At 46.0% G+C, this 20,048-nt stretch overlaps 1 protein-coding gene across 5 annotated transcripts in view; it reads left to right on the top strand.

Moving 5' to 3' along the window:
- Nucleotides 1–20,048, top strand: part of Frmd4b (FERM domain containing 4B) — a 338,430-nt gene that overhangs the window by 133,203 nt on the left and 185,179 nt on the right. The window contains exon 1 of one of the 5 annotated variants that reach the window (XM_006972575.4): nt 11,625–11,956. The exons of 2 other annotated variants lie outside the window; for them this stretch is intronic. In XM_006972575.4, the coding sequence (XP_006972637.1) occupies nt 11,795–11,956 (162 nt within the window). In that variant the 5' untranslated portion in view covers nt 11,625–11,794. Of the gene's footprint in view, nt 1–11,624; nt 11,957–20,048 lie in introns of those variants that run through there. 2 more of the 5 variants (XM_076567439.1, XM_042273700.2) reach the window with 2 other exon arrangements.

Raw genomic sequence — 20,048 nt, 5'->3', positions numbered from 1 at the left:
AAGATTTATCCATGGCATGAACTTTATTTTGTTCTTTTCTTAAAGCTCCCTGTTTCCTATTGGTTATTTATTTCTGTGGTGCTGGGAATTGAACACAGGGCCGTACAAATCCCACACACACACAGACACACACTCACATCTTAGCCTTTGGTGTTTGTGTCTTTCTTTGTTTTGTCTTTGAAACAGGGTCTCTCTCCATAACCCTGGGTGTCTTGGAACTCACTATGTAGACCCGGCTGGTCTCAAATGCTCGGAAATTGACCTGCCTTTGCCTCCTGAATGCTGGGGTTAAAGGCCTGTGCCACCATACCTGGCAGCCCTCGGTTTTTGAGACAGTGTCTTGCTCTGTAGCCTAGGCTGGCTGTGAACTTGTGATCCTTTTTCCCCTCTCCTGAGTGCACTCTCATGTCCAGCACCAGCTACTTAGTTATTATTGTTTGACTTTTCGTCACATGCCATACAATTCATATTCTTAAGGCTGTACTGTTTTTTGGTATATTCAAGATTATGCTGTGATTGCCACTGTGCAGTTCCAGACCAGTTTCATCACCCCCTGAAGAAATCCCTTATTCATTAGTGGTCATTTCTCATCCACCCCATCCATGTCCCAACTACTGCATGACCACTAACTTATTCGCTAGTTCTAAGATATCTATAATTTTGTCATTTTGTTTATCTCTTTTTACCTCATATGATGCTTTCAGTATTAGAAAACAGGAACATCTGTTGGTACCTTGTTCCTATTTATGGATGAATAATGCAGATATACCATATTCTGTACATCTCCTCATCAGGTATTAGACATTTGAGTTTTCCACTTTGGGGCTACTATAAACAATATCACTGTAAACACATGTGCCCCAGTTTTGTTGAGCATATGTTTTCGATTCTCTTCGGTATATGCCTTATTCCTTTTCATTATTGAGAATATTCGGTTGATTGAATGGGAGTGTACCATATTCTTGTGTGTGGTGCTGGGATTGAACCCACGGCTACAGCTGAACTTCATTCTCAGCCCTGTATTTTTAAAGTGTGTTCATCGTGTAGTACTTGTGAATTTTCTTCTCACCCTTCAGCTGATCTAAATACTGTTGCTATGAATTCTTGCACATATATCTCTTTTTATGCCTGCTTTACTTCTTGTGAAGTTCCTGCATCATATGGACTCTTGAAGAAATGCATCTCTTCCACAGTGGCCACAACATGCCCTATTCCTACCAGCAGGACAGAAGGATTGCAGTTTCTCCAAATCTTTGCTAATATGTGTGTCTTAGTTAGGGTATCTGTTGCGGTGATAAAGCACTCTGACCGGAAGAAACTTGGAGAAGAAAGGGGGTTATTTTGCTTATACGTTCATCATCAGAGGCCGTTGGGGTAGGTACTTAAACAGGGAAGAAACCTGGAGGCAGGAACTCACGCAGAGGCTGTGGAGGGGTACTGCTTACTGGCTTGCTACTTATGGCTTGCTCAGCCTGCTTTTTCCTAGAACTCTGGACCACCAGCCTAGGGATGGACTGCCTACAAAGGGCTGTACCCTCCCACATCGTTAGTTAAGTAAATACCCTACAGGCTTGCCTGCAGCCAGATCGTATGGAGGCATTTTCTCAGTTGAAGTTTCCTCCTCTCAGATGATTCTAGCCTGTGTCAAGTTGACATAAACACTAGCCAGCCCAATTTGTCACTATTCATATTTCTTTATTTCTTCTTGTGGATTTGAAGCAGTCTATTATTGTGGTTTTGATTTGCACTTCCCTGTTGACTAATGATGTTGTATCTCTTTCTGTGTGCTGATAAAATTTTGTTCTGTTGCATCTCTTAAAGAGATATTTTTTTTATTTGATTTCTTATTTTATTTTATTTTTTGAGTCAGGATCTCATGTAAATTGGGCCTTAAAGTTGCTATGTAGCCAAGATGACCTGGAACCTCTGACCTTTTTTTTCTCTCAAGTGCTGAGATTAAAACCCAAATGAGCACCTCCATACCCAGTTTCTACAGTGTCAGGAATGGAACTCTGGGGTCCATGTATTGTATGTAAATGCTCTACTAGCCTAGCTACATTCCCAACTGAAGGGCATATTTTTAGAAGGCTCCACTTTGTGCCTTATTCAGGAAATAGTGTTCTAAATCAACCACAGTCCATCTTAGGCTGCAGCCCGCAGAGTCGGAGTCTCTGAAAAAGGGAGAGATCATGACTAGGCAGCTGATGGCATCTGCCCAGACATACAAGCCGACAAGGCATGATCCAAGACTACCTGCAACCTTCCCAGTCCGAGACACTAACAGCCCATTCCTAGGTGTGGAAGTGTACCTTCAGTGTCTTTGGCCTGCCCCTTCCAAACTGAAATCTAGCCTTGCTTTCATTGTGGACTCCAAGCAGGTCGTGCCGCTCTGCCCTGTGCCCTCAATACTGCCCACAGCTCTCTGCACAGTTTCCCGACTGTCTAGACTGGCCCCAGCCTGGAGGCCTGTGGCATGCTGGCTCTTTGCTCCTTCTTGTAGACAGTCCATTTCATAGTGAAGTACAGTGTGTTGTTACCTTCCACTGTGAAGTTAATTTTAGAAGAGCAAAATACGAGAAATGCTTTTGGGTCTGTTTTGGGTTTGTTGTTGGTTTTTTGTTTTGTTTTGTTTTTGTGATACTTAATTTGGCTTTGCTTTTGCTTGTACTGCCAAAGGCCAAATATTTGAAATTCCTAGCAATAATCATACTAAATTTTCTGTACTTTACTGGTGCTGGGAAAATGGTCTATTTTCAAGACCGATCACTCACATTTGTTTGAAGACCGAGATGGATTGGCCTTAAGTGCCCTGTTTTATTTTGGTTTTAAGTACTTTCATAGCCTTGACATTGGCCGATTTCTCCTTTGAACTTTCCTATCTGTGCCCCAGGAAGGTAGGTTAGTAAGTCTTTTAAGAATCAAGGATTTGCATAAATGTGTTTGTTTCCCCGCTACTGTTTCTTGTATAAACGCGACAGGCCACTGTGTCTCAAGGAACTTGTCCACTTGTCCTCCATATACTATTCTGTTACTTCTCATCTTAAGTGTTTTTTTGTTTTTTTTTTTTTGTCATTGTTTTCTTATGGAACCCTAGTAAGCCCAAAGGGCGTGCTTTTTGTCACACTCAGTTCCCAGAATACTAAAGTGCATTCTGGAGTCATCAAAATCTAGAGTAGAATGACTGTTCATGTTTCCCCAACATTTATATTCGAAGCGTGGGTCCCCATGCCATGGGTAGAGGTGTGATCTTTGGGAGGAAGGGAGGTTGGAATGACATCATGGAGATGGACTCTTATGGAGACAGGTGCCCCTAGACAGGGATGAGAAGATCAAGAAATTACCCTCTCTGCTGTCTGAGAATACAGTGAGGGTGTAGCCCCCACAGACCAGGAAATGCCCCTCCTCCAGTGCCAAGTGAGCTGGCACTTTAATACCATACTTCTTAGCCTCCACCATGATGAAAAGTAAATTCTGCTGCTGAAGTCTCTCGGTATGAGGAGCCTTTTGTCACCGCAGCCCAAACTAAGACATTACTTAACATTTCAGTATGAGGCCAAAGAAAATTATAACTGATAAATATAAGTAGATACTTTTGTCTCCCAGAGCAGGATTGAAAATTTTGCAGCTACATCATATAAGAAGGACTTTATAAATTTTTCCCACTGATCTTTGGCAGCTTTTCTAACCTCTCTATATATCAGATTCCTATCTATCAATTGGGACTAAAATGACCTTTTCTACATGATCTTGGAAAACACCGTGAAAGTCAACTGAAAGTGTAGCTGAAGCCATCGTATTTATTTAGGAGAAAAGCACGCTATGGAACTTATTACAGTTTATTTTTGTCATTGTCGATGTGCATGTAAATGAGGTATAAACACAAGGTGACAGGTTATGGGGTGGGCAGTCAGTCACAAGACTGTCACCGTTGCTTCTGTAAATGGGGTCAGCCCTTTCTGTCTGGTCCACACCGGTCTCCATGGAGCCGGCATCCCCTCCAGACACTTTCGCAGCAGCATCAATGAGGTGTAAAACTGGACCTGGGAAGAACTTCCAGCATCTGCTCAGTGGGTTAATGAGCAAAATGGGAACAACCAGGAGCCTGGAACGGCCTTGTAATTCGGGCAAGAAGGGCAGCGTCCCTCCTTGTGCGTTTGAGTGGCGAGAATACAACTTGATGCACAGAAGGATGGAATTGTTAGGAGAATGGGGAATTTTCTCTTCCCTCCTCTCTCTCCTTTCCTCCCTCCTTCCTCTCTCTTCCCACATTTCTTCCTCCCCTCTTCCCTTCCCTTCCCTCCCCTTCCTTTCCTAGTCCTCCTCTTCCTGTTCTTCCAGGGATGGAATGATCTTGCCAAAGTGGAAGCTGAATCGCCGCCTTCATATGGGATGTTATTTAGTTTATCATGATTTCAGCCTTGGGGAATGCCATTCCTAGGCACAAAAGTCAACTAACCCATCCTTCATCATTGGCTGTAGGCATAGGGGCAGGGTTCCCCGTACCTGAGGACCTTCTGCTGCCTGCCCACTTACTTCCTCGCCTGCTGCTTGAGGACAGGGCCGAGAACTGGATGCTCCACAGGGAAAGAAGACAGAGAACGGGAAAGGGTGAAACAGCTAGCCTTTGGCTCTAGCAGGACTGCAAAAGAACATGTCCCCGCTGGCCAGGTCTTCCAGCCTTCGGAGTAAGAGCTAGAGCAGGGGGTGTGCAGGCCTCTGCACAAGAAGCAGCTACTGCACAGGGGGGTTGCCGGGGCTGGGAGCTGGCTGCTTGTAAAGGACAACTTCTCCTACCAACCTCTTCCTGCGTTCTGTCTCTAGCATTTAATATGTTGTGGTATTGAGGATTAAATCTAGAGGCCTTGCAGACCTTCATTTTCCTGTTTATTTGGAGGCCTGGTTTTAGTGTGTTTCCAAGGCTGGCCTTCAACCCACTGTGTGGCCCAAGCAGACCTTGAATTTACAATCCTCATACCCTAAGACCCCCAGAAGCTGGAACAAAAGGCAAGTACCACCAGGCGCAGCTCCTCTTCCTCCATTCTGCACGCTAGGTGTGGAGGAGGCAGAGGGACTCATGGCTTAGTTATGGAGTCTTTCCTGGGACCTACTTCAAGCTCTCCCTTTGCACCCTGTGATCCTGCATACGCACCCCTACTTGATTTCCCTCATCCCTAGTGTCTCCTGGACCCTTGTTGTCTTTCTCCCCAAAATTCACAAATATAGAAGGTTATTGACCTCAGGACCTTGGTTATCACAGCTCTCTGAGCCTTGGATTTCACCTCCTTGACGGTCACTAGCTCTCCCCTCCACAGGTGTCAGATCTCAGCTTAAATGGTCTTTGTTCAGGGAGACATTCCTGACTCCCCGCCCCCCTCGGCATGATATGGCTCTCGTGATCCCCTAGTGGCAGTGCCTGCTCCTTTATGGTCCTCATTCAAAGGTCTGACAGTCTCACTCTCCTCCAAGGCCCTCTTAGACAGAGATGGCCTCAGTCCTCTCACTGTGTGTTCTGAGTGCGTTGCGTGGGTCTCTGACTGACACACGGTACAGATGATAGCCTTTGGAAAAGGCGAGTTTGTGTGTGGAGACTGGATGGACTGCTTTCTGTATTCACTGCTGAGACAGATATTCATTGTTCTTTCCGTCAACACTTAGAGACTGCCTGCTCTGCACCAGCCAGGAGAATGGATGGATGGATAAGACTCTTCCCCAATGTCTATGGGTGGTTGGGGGGGGGGGGTATAGGTACCAGTTTTCCCAATAACGTAGAATTTGTGAAAAGCTTTTTGATGTTGCTGTTGTGATGACTACTGAGATTTAGTGAGCAAAGCCCAAAGTATCTGTCTTAGTTACTTTTCTGATTGCTATTAGAGAATGTCATCTGGCAACAGGAACATGGGGCATTTGTCACCTTATGTCTACACTCAAGAGTCAGAGATGCCGGGTGGTGGCAGCGGCGGCAGCAGCGCATGCCTTTAATCCCAGCACTCGGGAGGCAGAGCCAGGTGGATCTCTGTGAGCTGTGAGTTCGAGGCCAGCCTAGGCTACCAAGTGAGTTCCAGGAAAGGCACAAAGTTATACAGAGAGAGAGGAGAGAAGAGAAGAGGGAGGGAGGGAGGGAGGGAGGGAGAGAGAGAGAGAGAGAGAGAGAGAGAGAGAGAGAGAGAGAGAGAGAGAAGCTGACTGAGAGACAGACTTTTGAAACCTCAAAGTCCACCCCAAGTGACATACCTCCTCCAACAAAGCCACACCTCCTAATCCTTCCCAAAATAGTTCCACCAACTTGGGATCAACCATTCAAAAATATAAGCCCATGGGAACCATTCTCATTCAAAACACAACACATAGTGAGTTTCAAGCTAGATTAACTGCATCATGAGAATTTGTCTCAAGAAATGAAAAAAATGCCAAAGAAAAGCTTAACTTAAATAAAACAATTAAGCTTAAAGTAAAGGAAGAAAATATCAATAGCTTATGATGAAAATTATGCCTTCCTTTCATGATATTTTTTTAAAGAGAAAATGAAGCAGTGGGAAACAGAATTCCAGTTCTTTCTTTGAAGGCTTGGGTCCCTTATAATTCTGGGGTGTGAAAGCTGAGCTGGGGTGATTGCTTCATTTCTTCTCCCACCGGCTCCTTGGGGAGGATGGTTCTGCATGGTAGAAGTCACAGGAGGGAAGAAGTGGAGTGCAGAGTTTATGTCGACCTGGGGTCCTTCAAGCCGGATCTCTGATGTTGGGTACTGTCATAGGTACTGCAGCAGGCTGGGCAGTATCTCAGACCTCTGTTAACTAGATGCCAGGAGCACTCCTTGGTTGTGACAACCAGAAACACACGCAAACATTGCACAGATTTAAGGTGGGGTGCAAAATTGTTCTTGTTTGGAAACCATTGAGCTGGACCTTGCTTGCATCCACCTTAAGCCTTGGGTCAGATATTCATGGTTTTTCAGACCTTGACTTCAGGTATGCAGAGTATGACTGAACAATGTCCACAGATGTGAGAAGGACTCTTGTTTCTTTTTTCCTCTTGCTTCTTAGAAATGAGCTTCCTCTGTGTAACCCAGGTGGGAGTGGAACTTACCGTGTTGCCCAGGCTACTCTTAGATTTGAGCTCTTTCTGCCTCAGCCTCTCCAGTGCTGGCATTACATCATCGTGCCCAGCTCAGAGGGACTCTAATATGCAGTGGGAACCCCTGGGAGCTGTGTTAGAGCTGGCTGCCTCTCCATTTCTGGGGGTTGTGAGTTTGTACCATCTTTCTGGAGCTCACCGTTGCTCCTCTTCCTGCTGAGTGTTTAAAGAAGAGCCTACAGAAGCCTCGGGGATGATGACAAATTTTCTTTGACGTCCACAGCAGCACTCCCAGGTGTGTGAGTAATGCTGTCAGCCAAAGCATCCCCTAACCCTCTGGAGAGAGCTGCAGGAAATTACAGTGTGTTGCAGGGAGCTCCGATGCTGGGGAGAGGGGAAATCTGCTCCTTGAGCTAAAAGGGGGAAATAAGACAGTGTTCAAACTAGTGTCGTTTAGCTCTCTTCCCATGGAAAATTACAGATCGGCTTCAAGGTGTGGGTCTGGGATCTGGTCTTCCCCTGTGGCTGGTCAGCTAGGCTGCTCTTTTTCTCTGCAGCTACACACCTCTATTCAGCTGCCCCCACCTCAGTTCCTGGAATGGAAGAGGAAGCATCTCTACCTGCGTTTGCTGGGAACGATGGCTTCTGTCTTACATCCGGCTTTGAGCGTACTCTCTTTTCCAAGTCCACAGGAAAAGTCAGCTCTGGTGGGGAAGACTGAGCTTCTAAAAGCATTTTGGGGAGCTTGGAGCAGAGCATCAGAACTGCTCTTCAAAACAAGTCACCTCGGACCCTTACCCTCAGCAAAGGAAAAGGACCTACCGAGTCATTTAAAAGTTATTTTAAAAAAGCATTATTTGTGTATGCGTGTCTGCATGTTTGAGTGGGTACATGTATGGGTACAGGCACATGTGCACATGTGTGTTCATGTGCGTGTGGAGGCCAGAGCTCTCTATCTTGGTTTTCGTTGTTATTGTTGTCGTGTGGATTTTGTTTGTTTGTTTGTTTGTTTGTTGTTTTGTTTTGAGACAGGGTCTGCCACTAACCTGGAGCTTCAGGATTAGGTTGGGCTAGCAAGTCCCAGGGCTGGACCCATCTCTGCCTCCCTAGCACTGAGATGACAAGCTTAGGCCACCACAGTCAGCTTTAAAGATGCCTATTTGGGCACTGGAGCGATAGCTTGGTGGTGAAGAGCACTGGGTACTCTTCAAGGGGACCTGGATTCGAGTCCCAGCACCCACACGTGGCAGCTCACAATTGCAACTCCAGTTTCAGAGGACATGACGTCCTCTTCTGGCCTCCACAGTTACCACATGCACAGGGTACACAGACACACGTGCAGGCAAAGTAGTCACACACATAAACATTTTAATGTATATTTTACTTATTGTTTTATCTAAATCCAAAAAGTTCAGACAATTCCTGCTTTTAGTAGTGAGGCTGGCTAGTTGTCCTGGGTGCTCGCCTTTTGTCAGCCACCGTTCTAAACACTTCCGAAAGAGTGCTTTGACTTGAACTTCCCCAGACCCCCATAGTGCGTTCTGACAGCATCCCCATGTCATACCTGAGGACCTTCAGACTTTGCTTGGTTAAGGGGTATATTCGAGGTACTCAGGGTTTGAAGCCAGGTTTAGCTCCCATCCGCCATTCTTCTCCCCCACAGGGTGACAATTTTCATGTGAACTGGAATCCCCTGAGACCAGGTAAAAATCGAGATCACTAACCTTAGTATCCATGGCTCCCGGTCCACAAGAGGCCTGAACACTTCCCACCTGAACAAGCCCCCAAGTGCTGCTGACTGGCTGGTCTGGCAAACCCTGTTATAGACTATGTCTCCTTTTCTGAAAGGTTGTGCAGGCCTTCTGCAGGAGTAGGGGGTGAGGCTGGCAGCACAGGGGGTCAAGTGCTTGTTGTGCAAGCCTGAGGACCTAAGTTCAAATCCTCAGCAACCAAGCAACAACTACCAGGTGAGCATGAATGCCTGTAACCCCAGAACTAGGAGGTAGAGACAGGCAGATCCTGGGGGTACACTGGCCAGCTAATTTAGCCAAGAAGTGAGCTTAAGTTCAGTGAGAGACCCTGTCTGGAAAAATAAGCTGGAGGGGCTGGGAATATAACTCACTCAGTAGAATACCTATCCGCCAGCATACACAGGCTCTGGATTTAATCTCCAGTACTACACAAACTAGGTGTAGTGTTAGCACCGACCTGTAATCTCAGCACTTGGGAGACAGAGATTGCCCTGACTACATAGCAAGTTTGAGGCTAGCCTGACTCCAGAAGCCCCCACTGGAAGGAATAATGATAATGCAGATAAGTGATTGAAGAAGACATCAACATATCAACTTCTAGACTGCACGTGAGCAAGCATGGGCGCACATAAGCATGTACACATGAAAAAAGAAAAGAAAAGAAGGTCGTTCTCTTAAGAACTAGCTTTGAAACCTTGAGTGAAAATGTCCCAGGCTGCAATTGACTGCTGACGTGAGACCTGATCAGTACCTGCCAAAGTGTCTTGAGAGCATCTTTTTCTCAGAGGACAGTGTCACGAGACACTGGTAATTGACCTGTTGGGGGTGTTATTCTGGTATTCCCTAGGCTGCCTGACATTTCCGAGAACTGAGTCAACTGCATCATTAAAAAAAGATGTGTGTACCATGCTTTACTCTAGCAGGCCATTTTTTGAAGTTCAGTAATTTCCCATCAACAAGGTGACATTTCTTTTCCAAATTATGCGTGCTTCATTTTATCCCAGTTCAGTAAAACCTCCTATATCAGATTGTGTGTAAACACCATGTCTATTATCCTGGTGAAGTACAGCCAGAATGTTAATAGGAATGAGCAGACAGGTTTACTGCCAAGAAAGAGCAGCAGTTCTCAGAGTAGTTGTGTCTAGGAATCCTACAGACCCCCAAGCAAAAAAAAAAAAGAAAGAAAGAAAAAATTCTGGCTGTTAAAAGTTTTCCAATTACAGCTACTTTGAAACCAGCAGGATTTTGTTTTGTTTTGTTTTGTTTTGAGTACAGATTTTTGTGTTGTTTTGAATGCTAGTGTTACACCTGAATTGAGATGCTAAGGGCACATTTGAAACCTGAAATGAAGCTGATTGACTGACAGATAATCTGTCCTGAGGCCTCTGGAGCTAGTTTGGCAGAAAAGCTTCGGCATCTTACCTCTCAGCCACTTAATAGCAAGGATAATAGTGCAGGTCTGGATCACTAATGAAATGCTCACCATGCCCAACAGGTAGATTCAGAGAAAAATACCTGAATATATCTCCGTCCTGAAATCTAATGCAGTGGGGTTTTTATTATTATTATATTAGCATATGTGAATTATATATAATAATGGGCTTCTTGTGATACGTTCATGCACACGAGTAATGTAATTTGATCCTACTCATCCTCATTGCCCTCTTCTGACTCGCTCCCTTTCCTGCTGGTCCCCTCTCTCCCCGCAGGTATCCCCATTAAACTCTCTTGTCTTTGTGTGTGTGTACACGTGATCCAGTGGGTTTAATTGGGGTTGCTTCCAAGATGCAGTAATCTTGCTCTGCGAAATGGGATAGGATTCTGGGGACTGCAATATACGAACATTCTAAAGGAAAATACAGACGCAGGGTATGTGGGACTCCTTGGATTCCCTTTTCAAATGCCTTAGACAATATCACACTCCCTGTGGGAGACCTTTCAAAAGCACGAATTGTCCCATGGCTTCTTGAGCTGAGGAACAGTTTTTACCTTTCTATTTATCTGCTTATTTCTTATTTACTTTTGAGTGACAAGCTCCCCATTCTGGTTTGTGAGGCTAGCTGTAGCTAGGCATGTCCTGAGGCTGAATAGTATACAAACTGACCAGGGATCCTCTTCCCAACCTTCTGCTTCCCAGCGAGTCACAACTGGACGCTGTTTGCAGAGGATCAAAGACGCCTTGTTTTTCTTCTGAGCCCACAGCTGCACTGGCACCGGACTCATCGAGGTGTCAGGGCACTTGCTTTGCTTGTGGACACAGCAGGCTGGCATTTTCTTGGAGACCCTCAAGTTAGGAGCAAAGAGAGTCTGGAGGCACGCACATACTGTTGCTTTGAGTCTCTTCATCTGGCTTCAGCAAAGCCAAGAAAACATGCACAATTCCCCCAGGGGTGAGATCTAAAGGGAGATGCAACTGGGTTTTTTTTTTTTTCTTCCCTTTCCTTCTGCTTCTGTGGCTTTCCCAAAGGTGTTTATCGGTGAGGTGGACAGAGCAAGATGCAAGGCAGAGAAACCTGATAGAATAGAATAAAGGGGCCGTGTGTGTGTGTGTGTGTGTGTGTGTGTGTGTGTGTGTGTGTGTGTGTGTGTGTGCAAGCGCGCGCTGAAATGCAGCTCCCCACTAGGCCTGCAAAGAGTTGCTGGGCTTCGCCAGCGGCCCTGTACCCTGGAGCAGCACCGCGGGGAGTCCTCACCGGCCAGGGCTTCCCGCGCCCTGGGAGCGCCCAGGGCTGGCCTGGCGGAGCTTAGGAAGCTGGCGCTGCGGGCGGGCGGGGTGACACACAACCTCCCTCCGTGCCAGCCGCAGCCGTTGGCTGGCGGGCGCCCAATCCCGGGGCATGCCGCCCCAACCTGGCCGGGACACACAGTGAAAGGCGAGTTTGGTCGCAGATCTGACCCCTGGGGCTTGTCAGCTGCAGCAGCGTGGCGAGCCCAGTATCGGGGACCCCAGGCTTGGAGGGAAAGCCGTGGCAATGGCTTCGGTGTTCATGTGCGGAGTGGAGGACTTGCTGTTCAGCGGCAGCCGCTTCGTGTGGAACTTGACCGTGTCCACGCTGCGGAGATGGTACACCGAGAGGCTGCGGGCTTGCCACCAGGTGCTGCGGACGTGGTGCGGGCTGCGGGACGTGTATCAGGTGAGCCGGTGAGCCCGGCCCGTTGCGGGATGCCGGGCGCTCAGCCCGGAGCCGGTCCACCTGTATGATTTCATAACCTCACGCTTCTGATAGCTTTGTTTTCAACTCCTAGCGAGGAGCTTGGTGCTTGGGGCAAATCCTCAGCGGCTCTAGCTAACAGTAGCCTGACATTTTTTTTTTCTTTCCCCAGTTGGGCATGAGGGCACTTGGGAGTTTTACACACACACACACACACACACACACACACACACACACACACACACACACACCAGCAGACATGTGTTACAAAGTGATGGAGGTACCTGCTGGCACCAGGAAAGGGGGCTGTGGCTTTGCAGCAGAGCGTTTGCGGGAAGCGACTTAGGGGTTGAGAGGATTATTTCTATTTCATTTCGTGGGGGGTGGCCATTTCAGAGGCTCTGATTTCCCATCATTGCTTGCTGTCAGAGCGTGTCTCGGTGAATTTGCCTTCTTCCGTCTGATTTTATTGCACTTTTCCACCAGGCAGCCCCAGCTTGCAGAGACCAGCCAGGAAAAGCTGATTCTGGGCTGTGTCGACTGGCTTTGGGGAGGAAGCACTGCAAATTTTGAGCACTTTGTGGGAGGCTGACAGGCTAGGGAAGGGAAGGGTGGCTTGGCCAAGCGCTGGAATGCTTGCGCTTGGATTTCATCTGTCACACAACACAGCCTCTTTATTGCTTTGCTGGCCCCATCTTGCAGGCAAAATTTGTCGCAACTTTGCTCAGTGAGGAGACCATTCATCCTCTCTGGAACTGCAACTTGCCTGGATTTTTGTGAACAGTATTATATGGTTTTAAAAGTCCTCTATTTTGATTATTAATACATTTAAGATAAAATATAAAAAAAACCTACATTGTTAAATTATGGTGATTTTTTTTTTACCTGTACTTGTTTCCTGGATATGGAGTAGTTTTGTTACAATTTTTGAAACCTCTCACACGTAACCTGACCCTATTCCTAATAGGGCTGAAATATATCTGTCATAGTGTCTCCCTCATGTGACCAAGCTTTGATTTTGAAAAGTCATAGTCTTCCATCAACCAGATAGAATAAAGGCCAGCTAAGGACAGACTACAAGAGTTCTGAGGAATGAGTGTTCCCTTTCCATCCTTGTTAAAAATATAAGGAACATTTTAACCTGGGGTTTCATGGCTCCTGGTTTGCCTAACAGGTCTGTGATATTATGCATTTTGAAATGGAACCAGCAGGGCACATTGAGAGCCCTGGAAGGCCGCTGGGGCTTGAGAGCATTAGAGAACTGTAGATATTGCCCATCTGGCCACAAGGGATGATACCCCTGGCTTTCGGGAGCCAGATGTGTGTCTGTCTTGGGCCTTTTCTTTCCTGGGAAGTCCTTGCCCAGTTTTGTTTATAGAGTAAGTCCCCATTCCCTTGTGTGGCGCTGCCTTTTCTTTTTAATATTTGAGGAACTTTCAAAAGGAGAGCACAGATATCGTAGCCAACCGGACAGGCTCTGTGTCGTCGTCTCCCCCCCCCCCCCATGGATTCAGAGGATTTGTGGCTTACTGCTAATGCTGTTACTGAACGATTTAGAAATGAGGGTTCCAAAAACCAGAGAGTCATTGGCTTCTCTGGGAGACTGATCAATTGTTATTCTTTTTAACTTTGAAAATGTTTTGTGTGTATGGGTTCATGAGTGTGTGGGCATGGGCATGTAGGCAGGCATGTGGTACATGTGCACATATGTGTGGCCAAAAGTGTCACTCCTCAGCAATATCATCCACCTTAGCTTTGAAACAGAGTCTCTTATTGGCCTGGGGCTTGCCATCCGATATCCCAGATAGAGCTAGTTGCTTGGCTGTTTTTAAAGATGTTTGTTTGTTTGTTTATTCTGGGTGTGGAACCCAGGGCCTTGGTTATTCTAGGTGAATGCTGTACTTCTGAGCTCCATTGCTCAGAAAAAGATCATTTTTCCAAACAAGCAAGCTAAAAAACATAAATAAAAAGTAAAATTGTTTTTCAAATGCTGAGTAATAAAAAGGGATGCAGACTTATATAGACTGAACAGAAGTAAAGAAAATGATTTCTACCCTCAGCCCGCGAGATAGACAAAGGATGAATCCAAGCTCTTTCTGTGTGGGACCACGGGGAAATTAACTTTCCTATGCTTCCCTTCCATCCTCTATAAAGTGAGGAATAGAACAGTACTAATTAAAGAGGTTAATAAGAGTTAATTGACATGTAGCATATTTAGCACATGAGCTTGGAAAACATCCAGTAAATATTATCTGTTCTATCATGTAGGATTTTTATTTTATTGTGGTTAGAGGCCTAACTCAGAACTAGCAACCGAGTGAAAAGAAGCGGCAGCGGCAGCTTACAGCTCTACTGATCGACTGAGCATGAGGTGTGGTTTGATGAGGGCACACTGCTTGTTTCCTGGCCCGGTTACGTTCAGTTATGGGGCTTATCCCCATCAGCCTCCTTTCCTCCTGGCACCTGATGACTGTAGCAGTTCACTAGGCTTACATATCAACACAGCCAGAAAGGAAGTGAATTTCTTATATCCACCAAACTATCAAAAGAGCCCTGTGTATCCTCTGGGCTGCTAATGTCCGGTCTGCCCACCCCAATGCTATGCACTACCATGATGCCATGCATTGATTGGCACAAGGAACAGGATCACTCTCCATCCATTCTCAGTGGCATGGTATGGCCCCAAAGGAGCAGAAATTATTTCAGGGAGAGATGTCAAATAAAAAAGCTCCCTCCTTGGGCTGGTGTGGACGGAGCTCACTGGTAGAACACTTGCCTATCGTGTGTGAGGCTCGGGTTCAATTTCCAATGTGTCAATAATAATAATGATAATAATAATAATACATAAGTAAATACACAATGTATGTCCTTAAAAGTGAAAGGGGGAGCCAGTGAGCTGGCTCAGCATGTAAAGGAGCTTGCCCCCAAGTCTGACAACCTGATTTCAGTCCCCAGAATCCACATGGCGGAATGAGAGAGCAGCCTCCTACAAGCTGTCCTCTGATCCCAGCTTGTACACATAGCACCCATCCACATGCAAACACAATACATAAATGGTTCATTTTCTAATGACGATTGAGTGGATTGCCAAACAAAAACGTTCACTAAAATAAAAGACTCTTTAAGGTGGCAATAATGAACAACAGGGTTCAGACACACCAGATGGCCTGACTGGAGTATAAGGCAGTTTCTGAAACTGGGAATGAGGTGGGGCCCACTGACCACACATTTGCCTGGGTTAGTCAGTGTCCGATGCTCTGACAAATACCTGAGAAAGCAGCTTAGTGGGGAGGATTTATTTTGACTCAGGGTTTTGGTCTAGGGTGGTGGGCTGGTTCCATTCTTTCAGGCCTGTAGCAAGGCAGAAGCATCATAGTAGAAGACCGTGGCAGGGAAGGACGTCTACGTCATGGTAGCCAGGATACAGAAATATAGAGGATGGCACCATGAAAAAGATGCGCCCTTCCAAGGCACGCTCCTGGTCACCCATTTCCTCTGGTCAAGGCCTCCACCTTTTACAGACTCCATTTCAGTTATGAATCCATCCGTGGTTTAACCCTTTGATTAGATCAGGGCCCTAGCTTCCCAAAGCTCTGCCAAGGGAAGGTACAATGAGGAAGGGTACAGCATTTGATTAAAATGCAACCATGGTCTGGGGCGGTGGCTCAAGGGCGAGAGAAAATGCTAAACAAGTATGAGGAGCTGAGTTCGAATACTCAGAACATATGTAAGACATTGGGCGTGGCCATTGTGCCTTTGGGTGATTGAGACAGGATTACCGGAGCTTGCTGGCTGCAGCGCTACTTCTAGGTTCAGTGAGAGAGAGGGAGACCCTGTTTCAGGGAAATACGGCAGAGAGTGATAGGGAAAGACGCCTAAAGTCCTCCTCAGGCCTTCTGGCATGCACATGGATGTGTGTGTGTATGCGCGCGCACGCACGGACACACATACACACACACACACACACACACACACACACACACACACACACACACACACTTTTCATGCAACCAGTTGTGCCGCCCACATAATGAGAATCTCAAGCCTAGCGTTCTCCCGATAAAAAGGGTTACTCTTCAAGGTAAGCTCAAAGATGAAGACACAAATACCTTTTAAAGTGTTTTGCTACACTTGTTTGAATTGAATGTGGGGGCTCATGATGAGAATACTTGTATTGCTACCCTGGAATTCTGAACTCTAAACTATGCAGAAGAATGTGCTACCGTTCTGCCCCATGCACGGCTGTATGAACTGGTTGCACACCAGAGTCACATGTTACTGAACCCATTTTTTTTATCATCTTGTTGATTTTTTTTAAGGTGTCAATTTCCTTGCTTCTAGTCTCAATAGTCTTGTTTGTGAAGAAACCTAATGCTGGATCACTCTAGAGAGAGAGACCAGGGTGGGGCAGGAGATATCCATTACCCGAAATATCTGACCGGCCCCTAGGGTGTTTTGTTTATTCATATACGACACTTGAAAGATGATCCTTCACCTATTCATAAAGCATTTGGCAGTGATCTTGTTGCCTGGCTGGCAAGGTTGGGAAGGCATAATTTCTTTGGAATTGAACACTTCCTCCACTTCTAGATGTTGGAACAGCAAGTGATTTAATTTGCCAACAAACTATGAATAATGAAGGTATTTACTATAAGGCCTTTTTGTAGTAATGGAACTAAATAAAAAGCAGGAAGAGAGGTTCCATGAGACTGTTTGATAAAGGCCCACTACATAAGGGAAGACTTAAGCTTGATTCAGGTAGCAGACTTGAAAACTCACCTTTAATTTAGGCAAAATTCTCAAAGCTCATTCTTTGGTTGCTTGCCTACCCTGCTCACACCTCTCCTGGGTGGGACACATTGTAATCATTAATCAGCTCCCTCATGGGAGGCAGAAAGTGGTGGGGGGATACTGTTGACAAAAGATGAACTCTTCTTGCTTTTTGGGAAGTGTGACATGCGCTAACAAAGCCCTCAGTTTGTTACTTGGGCTTTAGATTTTTCTCCTCACCAGAGTCCCCAAGGTAGAATTTCCTACAAGCCTTGAACGGAGTCATTGCCTCCAACAGGATGCAACTTGAACCGAATCTGGGGTATTTAAGTGACTAGGCGAGGCTGGATCAGCTCCTCTGGGACAGGCGGCTGGCAGAGAGGAGAAGGCACAGTGTTCACGACTTGAAGAGTCTGCAGGCTCCGTGTGACCGAGCCTGACATTGTACAAATTACTTCCCCTCTCTGAAGCTCATTTCCTCTTGGGTAACAAGGAAGTGCTATGACTACAGTATGGGATCGGGTGGGAAACTCACGAGATATATTCTTAAAACACTTGACACTTTGCAGGCGTAAGAAAATGCTTAATAAAGGCCAGCTCTTGGTTATATAAAACCCTTTGAGCTCAGAGTGTCTGTGATGAAAGGTCACTGACAGTATTGCTATTGGTTTTATACCTGAGACAAGCTGTATGGAAATTTAGTTCCCATTTTCAGTGGGTAAATGTTCTTTAAGAAAGAAGGCAAGAATTCCTTCGTGTATGGGTTAGATGTAGGGCATTTGAAGTGTTCTCTTCTGGTAGTCCCATATTCTTCTAAGCCCATTCATAAATCTAGGAAGCCGTAGGCATCTTGTAGTCAGGTTTCTGAACTCATTTCTCTATGATGATCCACCGAGTGCTAATACTTGAGTTTTGTGTCTCCCTAGCTTGATTGAAAAAAAGCCACGTGTCTCCAAGACAATTCTGCACCAAGCATTTGACGATATCTGTTATTTTAAAGCCAAGACACTTGGCTTGCTTTGGCCCTTCACTTTACACTCCAGAAACTGGTCTGCCTCCTGTTTTTACGAATAAAGTTTTATTGTCACACAGCCATGCAGTTACCCATCTGTGGCTGCTTTAATACTGCAGGGGTGGAATAGCTCTGTGTGGCTCGGCTGCTTAGAGTTAAACGGCTGATATAAATCTGAAAAAAAATTTACCACCCTCCTCTTTACAGAAAACCTTTGCCAATCTCTGGAGTGTGGGGTAAAGAATGTTAGGGGAAGACAAGTCCACAATCCTATCACAGGAAAACAGAATTTGAAAGATTTTCTCATCATCTCAGCCTAAGTGGCCTGGAGAATGGCTTACTGGGTAGAGTGCTTGCTCTGCAAGCATAAGAACCTGGGTTCAAATCCCCAGCACTCACAAAAAGCAGAGCATCAGAAGTCACAGCTCATGGTCAGCCAGTCTAGCCAAAATGGTAAGCTTTAGTTCAGTGAGAGACCCTGTCTCAAGGAACTAAGGAAAAGCAATGGAAGAAGACATCTAATGCCCTGCTTTGACCATCTCCCCCACATACACCCCCCACCCCCAATACATACACAGCATAAAATTTTAAGGTTGTAATTAAAAAATGTTCAAGGTAAGTGCTCAGCTCACTTTTACTCAGTTCTTTGTTTTTACAGTGTAATGACTGATATTACCAGTAATTCATTAATTTGCTTGTTCATGCACACCTAAGTAATTAACATCTGCTCACTTTGTTACCAGTTACTGCATCAAAGGTTAGCAGCAGGCATTTCCCCTGTCCTCTGTGAACATAATGTGAAGTAGGGGAGAATGCCAAGAAAATAACACTCTAGGAAAATGACTGACTTTCGGGCGACACTCAGAGGACATCTACCAGAGGAGAGTAATCTGAAAGGCAGACAATAGGAGACTTCCTGGAGAGGTTGACTCCTGTCCTGGTCTTTGAAGGACGAATAGAGTTCTGTAGGTGAAGGGAAGCAGAAGGGCGTTCCAGGCACAGGTGATTGTAAAAAGGATTTCTTCAAAGCCTGGTGAGCAGAAACAGTGACAGAGCGATTTGGACTAAGAGTAACACCTGCCCTCAAATGATCTTAATTGACATTTTTCTTCAGACTTTTAGGAAAGGGAGCTATTGATTTAAAACTATTCCTGGCAGTTCTGAGACTAGTAGATTTCAAGAGGGCAGAATAGTGGAGGCCAGAAGGGAAGGGGATCAAGAAGGTGGTGATGGCAATATTGGTGCATTACTCAGAGTAGAGTGAGTTCAAGTCCCAGCATCCACATGACGGCTCCTGTCATTAATCTCAGTGCCAGGGGAATCCGATGTCCTCTTCTGACCTCTGTGGGCACTGCACACATGTGGTAGTGACAACAAACTGCCCAGGGCCATACAGAAATAAAGATTTGGATTTCTCCATGCTATCTAGCCCATGACATGGTAGCCATTACAGCTCATTACTATCTTTCGGGCTCATGGAATGCTCACAGTAATATCAGTTACCAGGATAGAAAATGAAGTGCTTTTTAGGGTCTGGAAATTAGGTGCACAGCCTCCAAGGGACTTCTCATAGATCATGGGTGAGAACAGGTCTACAATAGACCCAACTCACCATCCACGAGAGCCAGGAACAGCATACATGCTGGTGCAATGTGTTGCTTAGCAATCACACTGAGGTCAACAAGCAGAAAGGTTATCCGTAGGCCTGTAAGAATTGTTCCCTGTATAGGGGACTAGGAACAGAGCGGAGTTAGCGAAGAGAGAAGTTTGGCTACAATTCGCAATCATTGAAGCCACAACTGACCTCACAGGTAGCTCTGAAGCCAAGAGTTATCCCACGCTGGAACAGATGACTGATTTTGCCCTCTTGGCCCATTAGTCCCCCCTTGAAGGTGGCCCTTGAAAGCTGGGCTACCCTTGGAGGAAGCAGGTCTCTTTAAAGAAAGGACAATTTCCAGAAGGAGCTGAGAGCTGTCAGTTCACAGAGCTCCCAACAGCTGAGGAGGATCTGTCTGGCAATACATCATAGCATCTTTTATAAATGCCTCCCAGCAGGTGCTGGGCCCAGGCCGGAACTAAATCAGGGCCAGCAGGAAGGAAGTGCAGGGTGAAGACCATAGGAACAGGAAGATGCAGAATTCGGCTGTTAAAAGTTGCACAACCTTCAGAGTGGCCACTAGACTGCTACCTACCCTCTGCTGGAGAGACTGGGTAGCCATGGGATCCAGTACTAGTTACTACTAACTACTACTACTACTAACTACTGACTAGCAACAGGCAAGAGTCTCATTC

The sequence above is a fragment of the Peromyscus maniculatus genome, chromosome 3, assembly GCF_049852395.1.
Source record: "Peromyscus maniculatus bairdii isolate BWxNUB_F1_BW_parent chromosome 3, HU_Pman_BW_mat_3.1, whole genome shotgun sequence".
Taxonomy (NCBI): Eukaryota; Metazoa; Chordata; class Mammalia; order Rodentia; family Cricetidae; genus Peromyscus; species Peromyscus maniculatus.
This window is presented reverse-complemented; position numbering and strand designations above follow the sequence as displayed.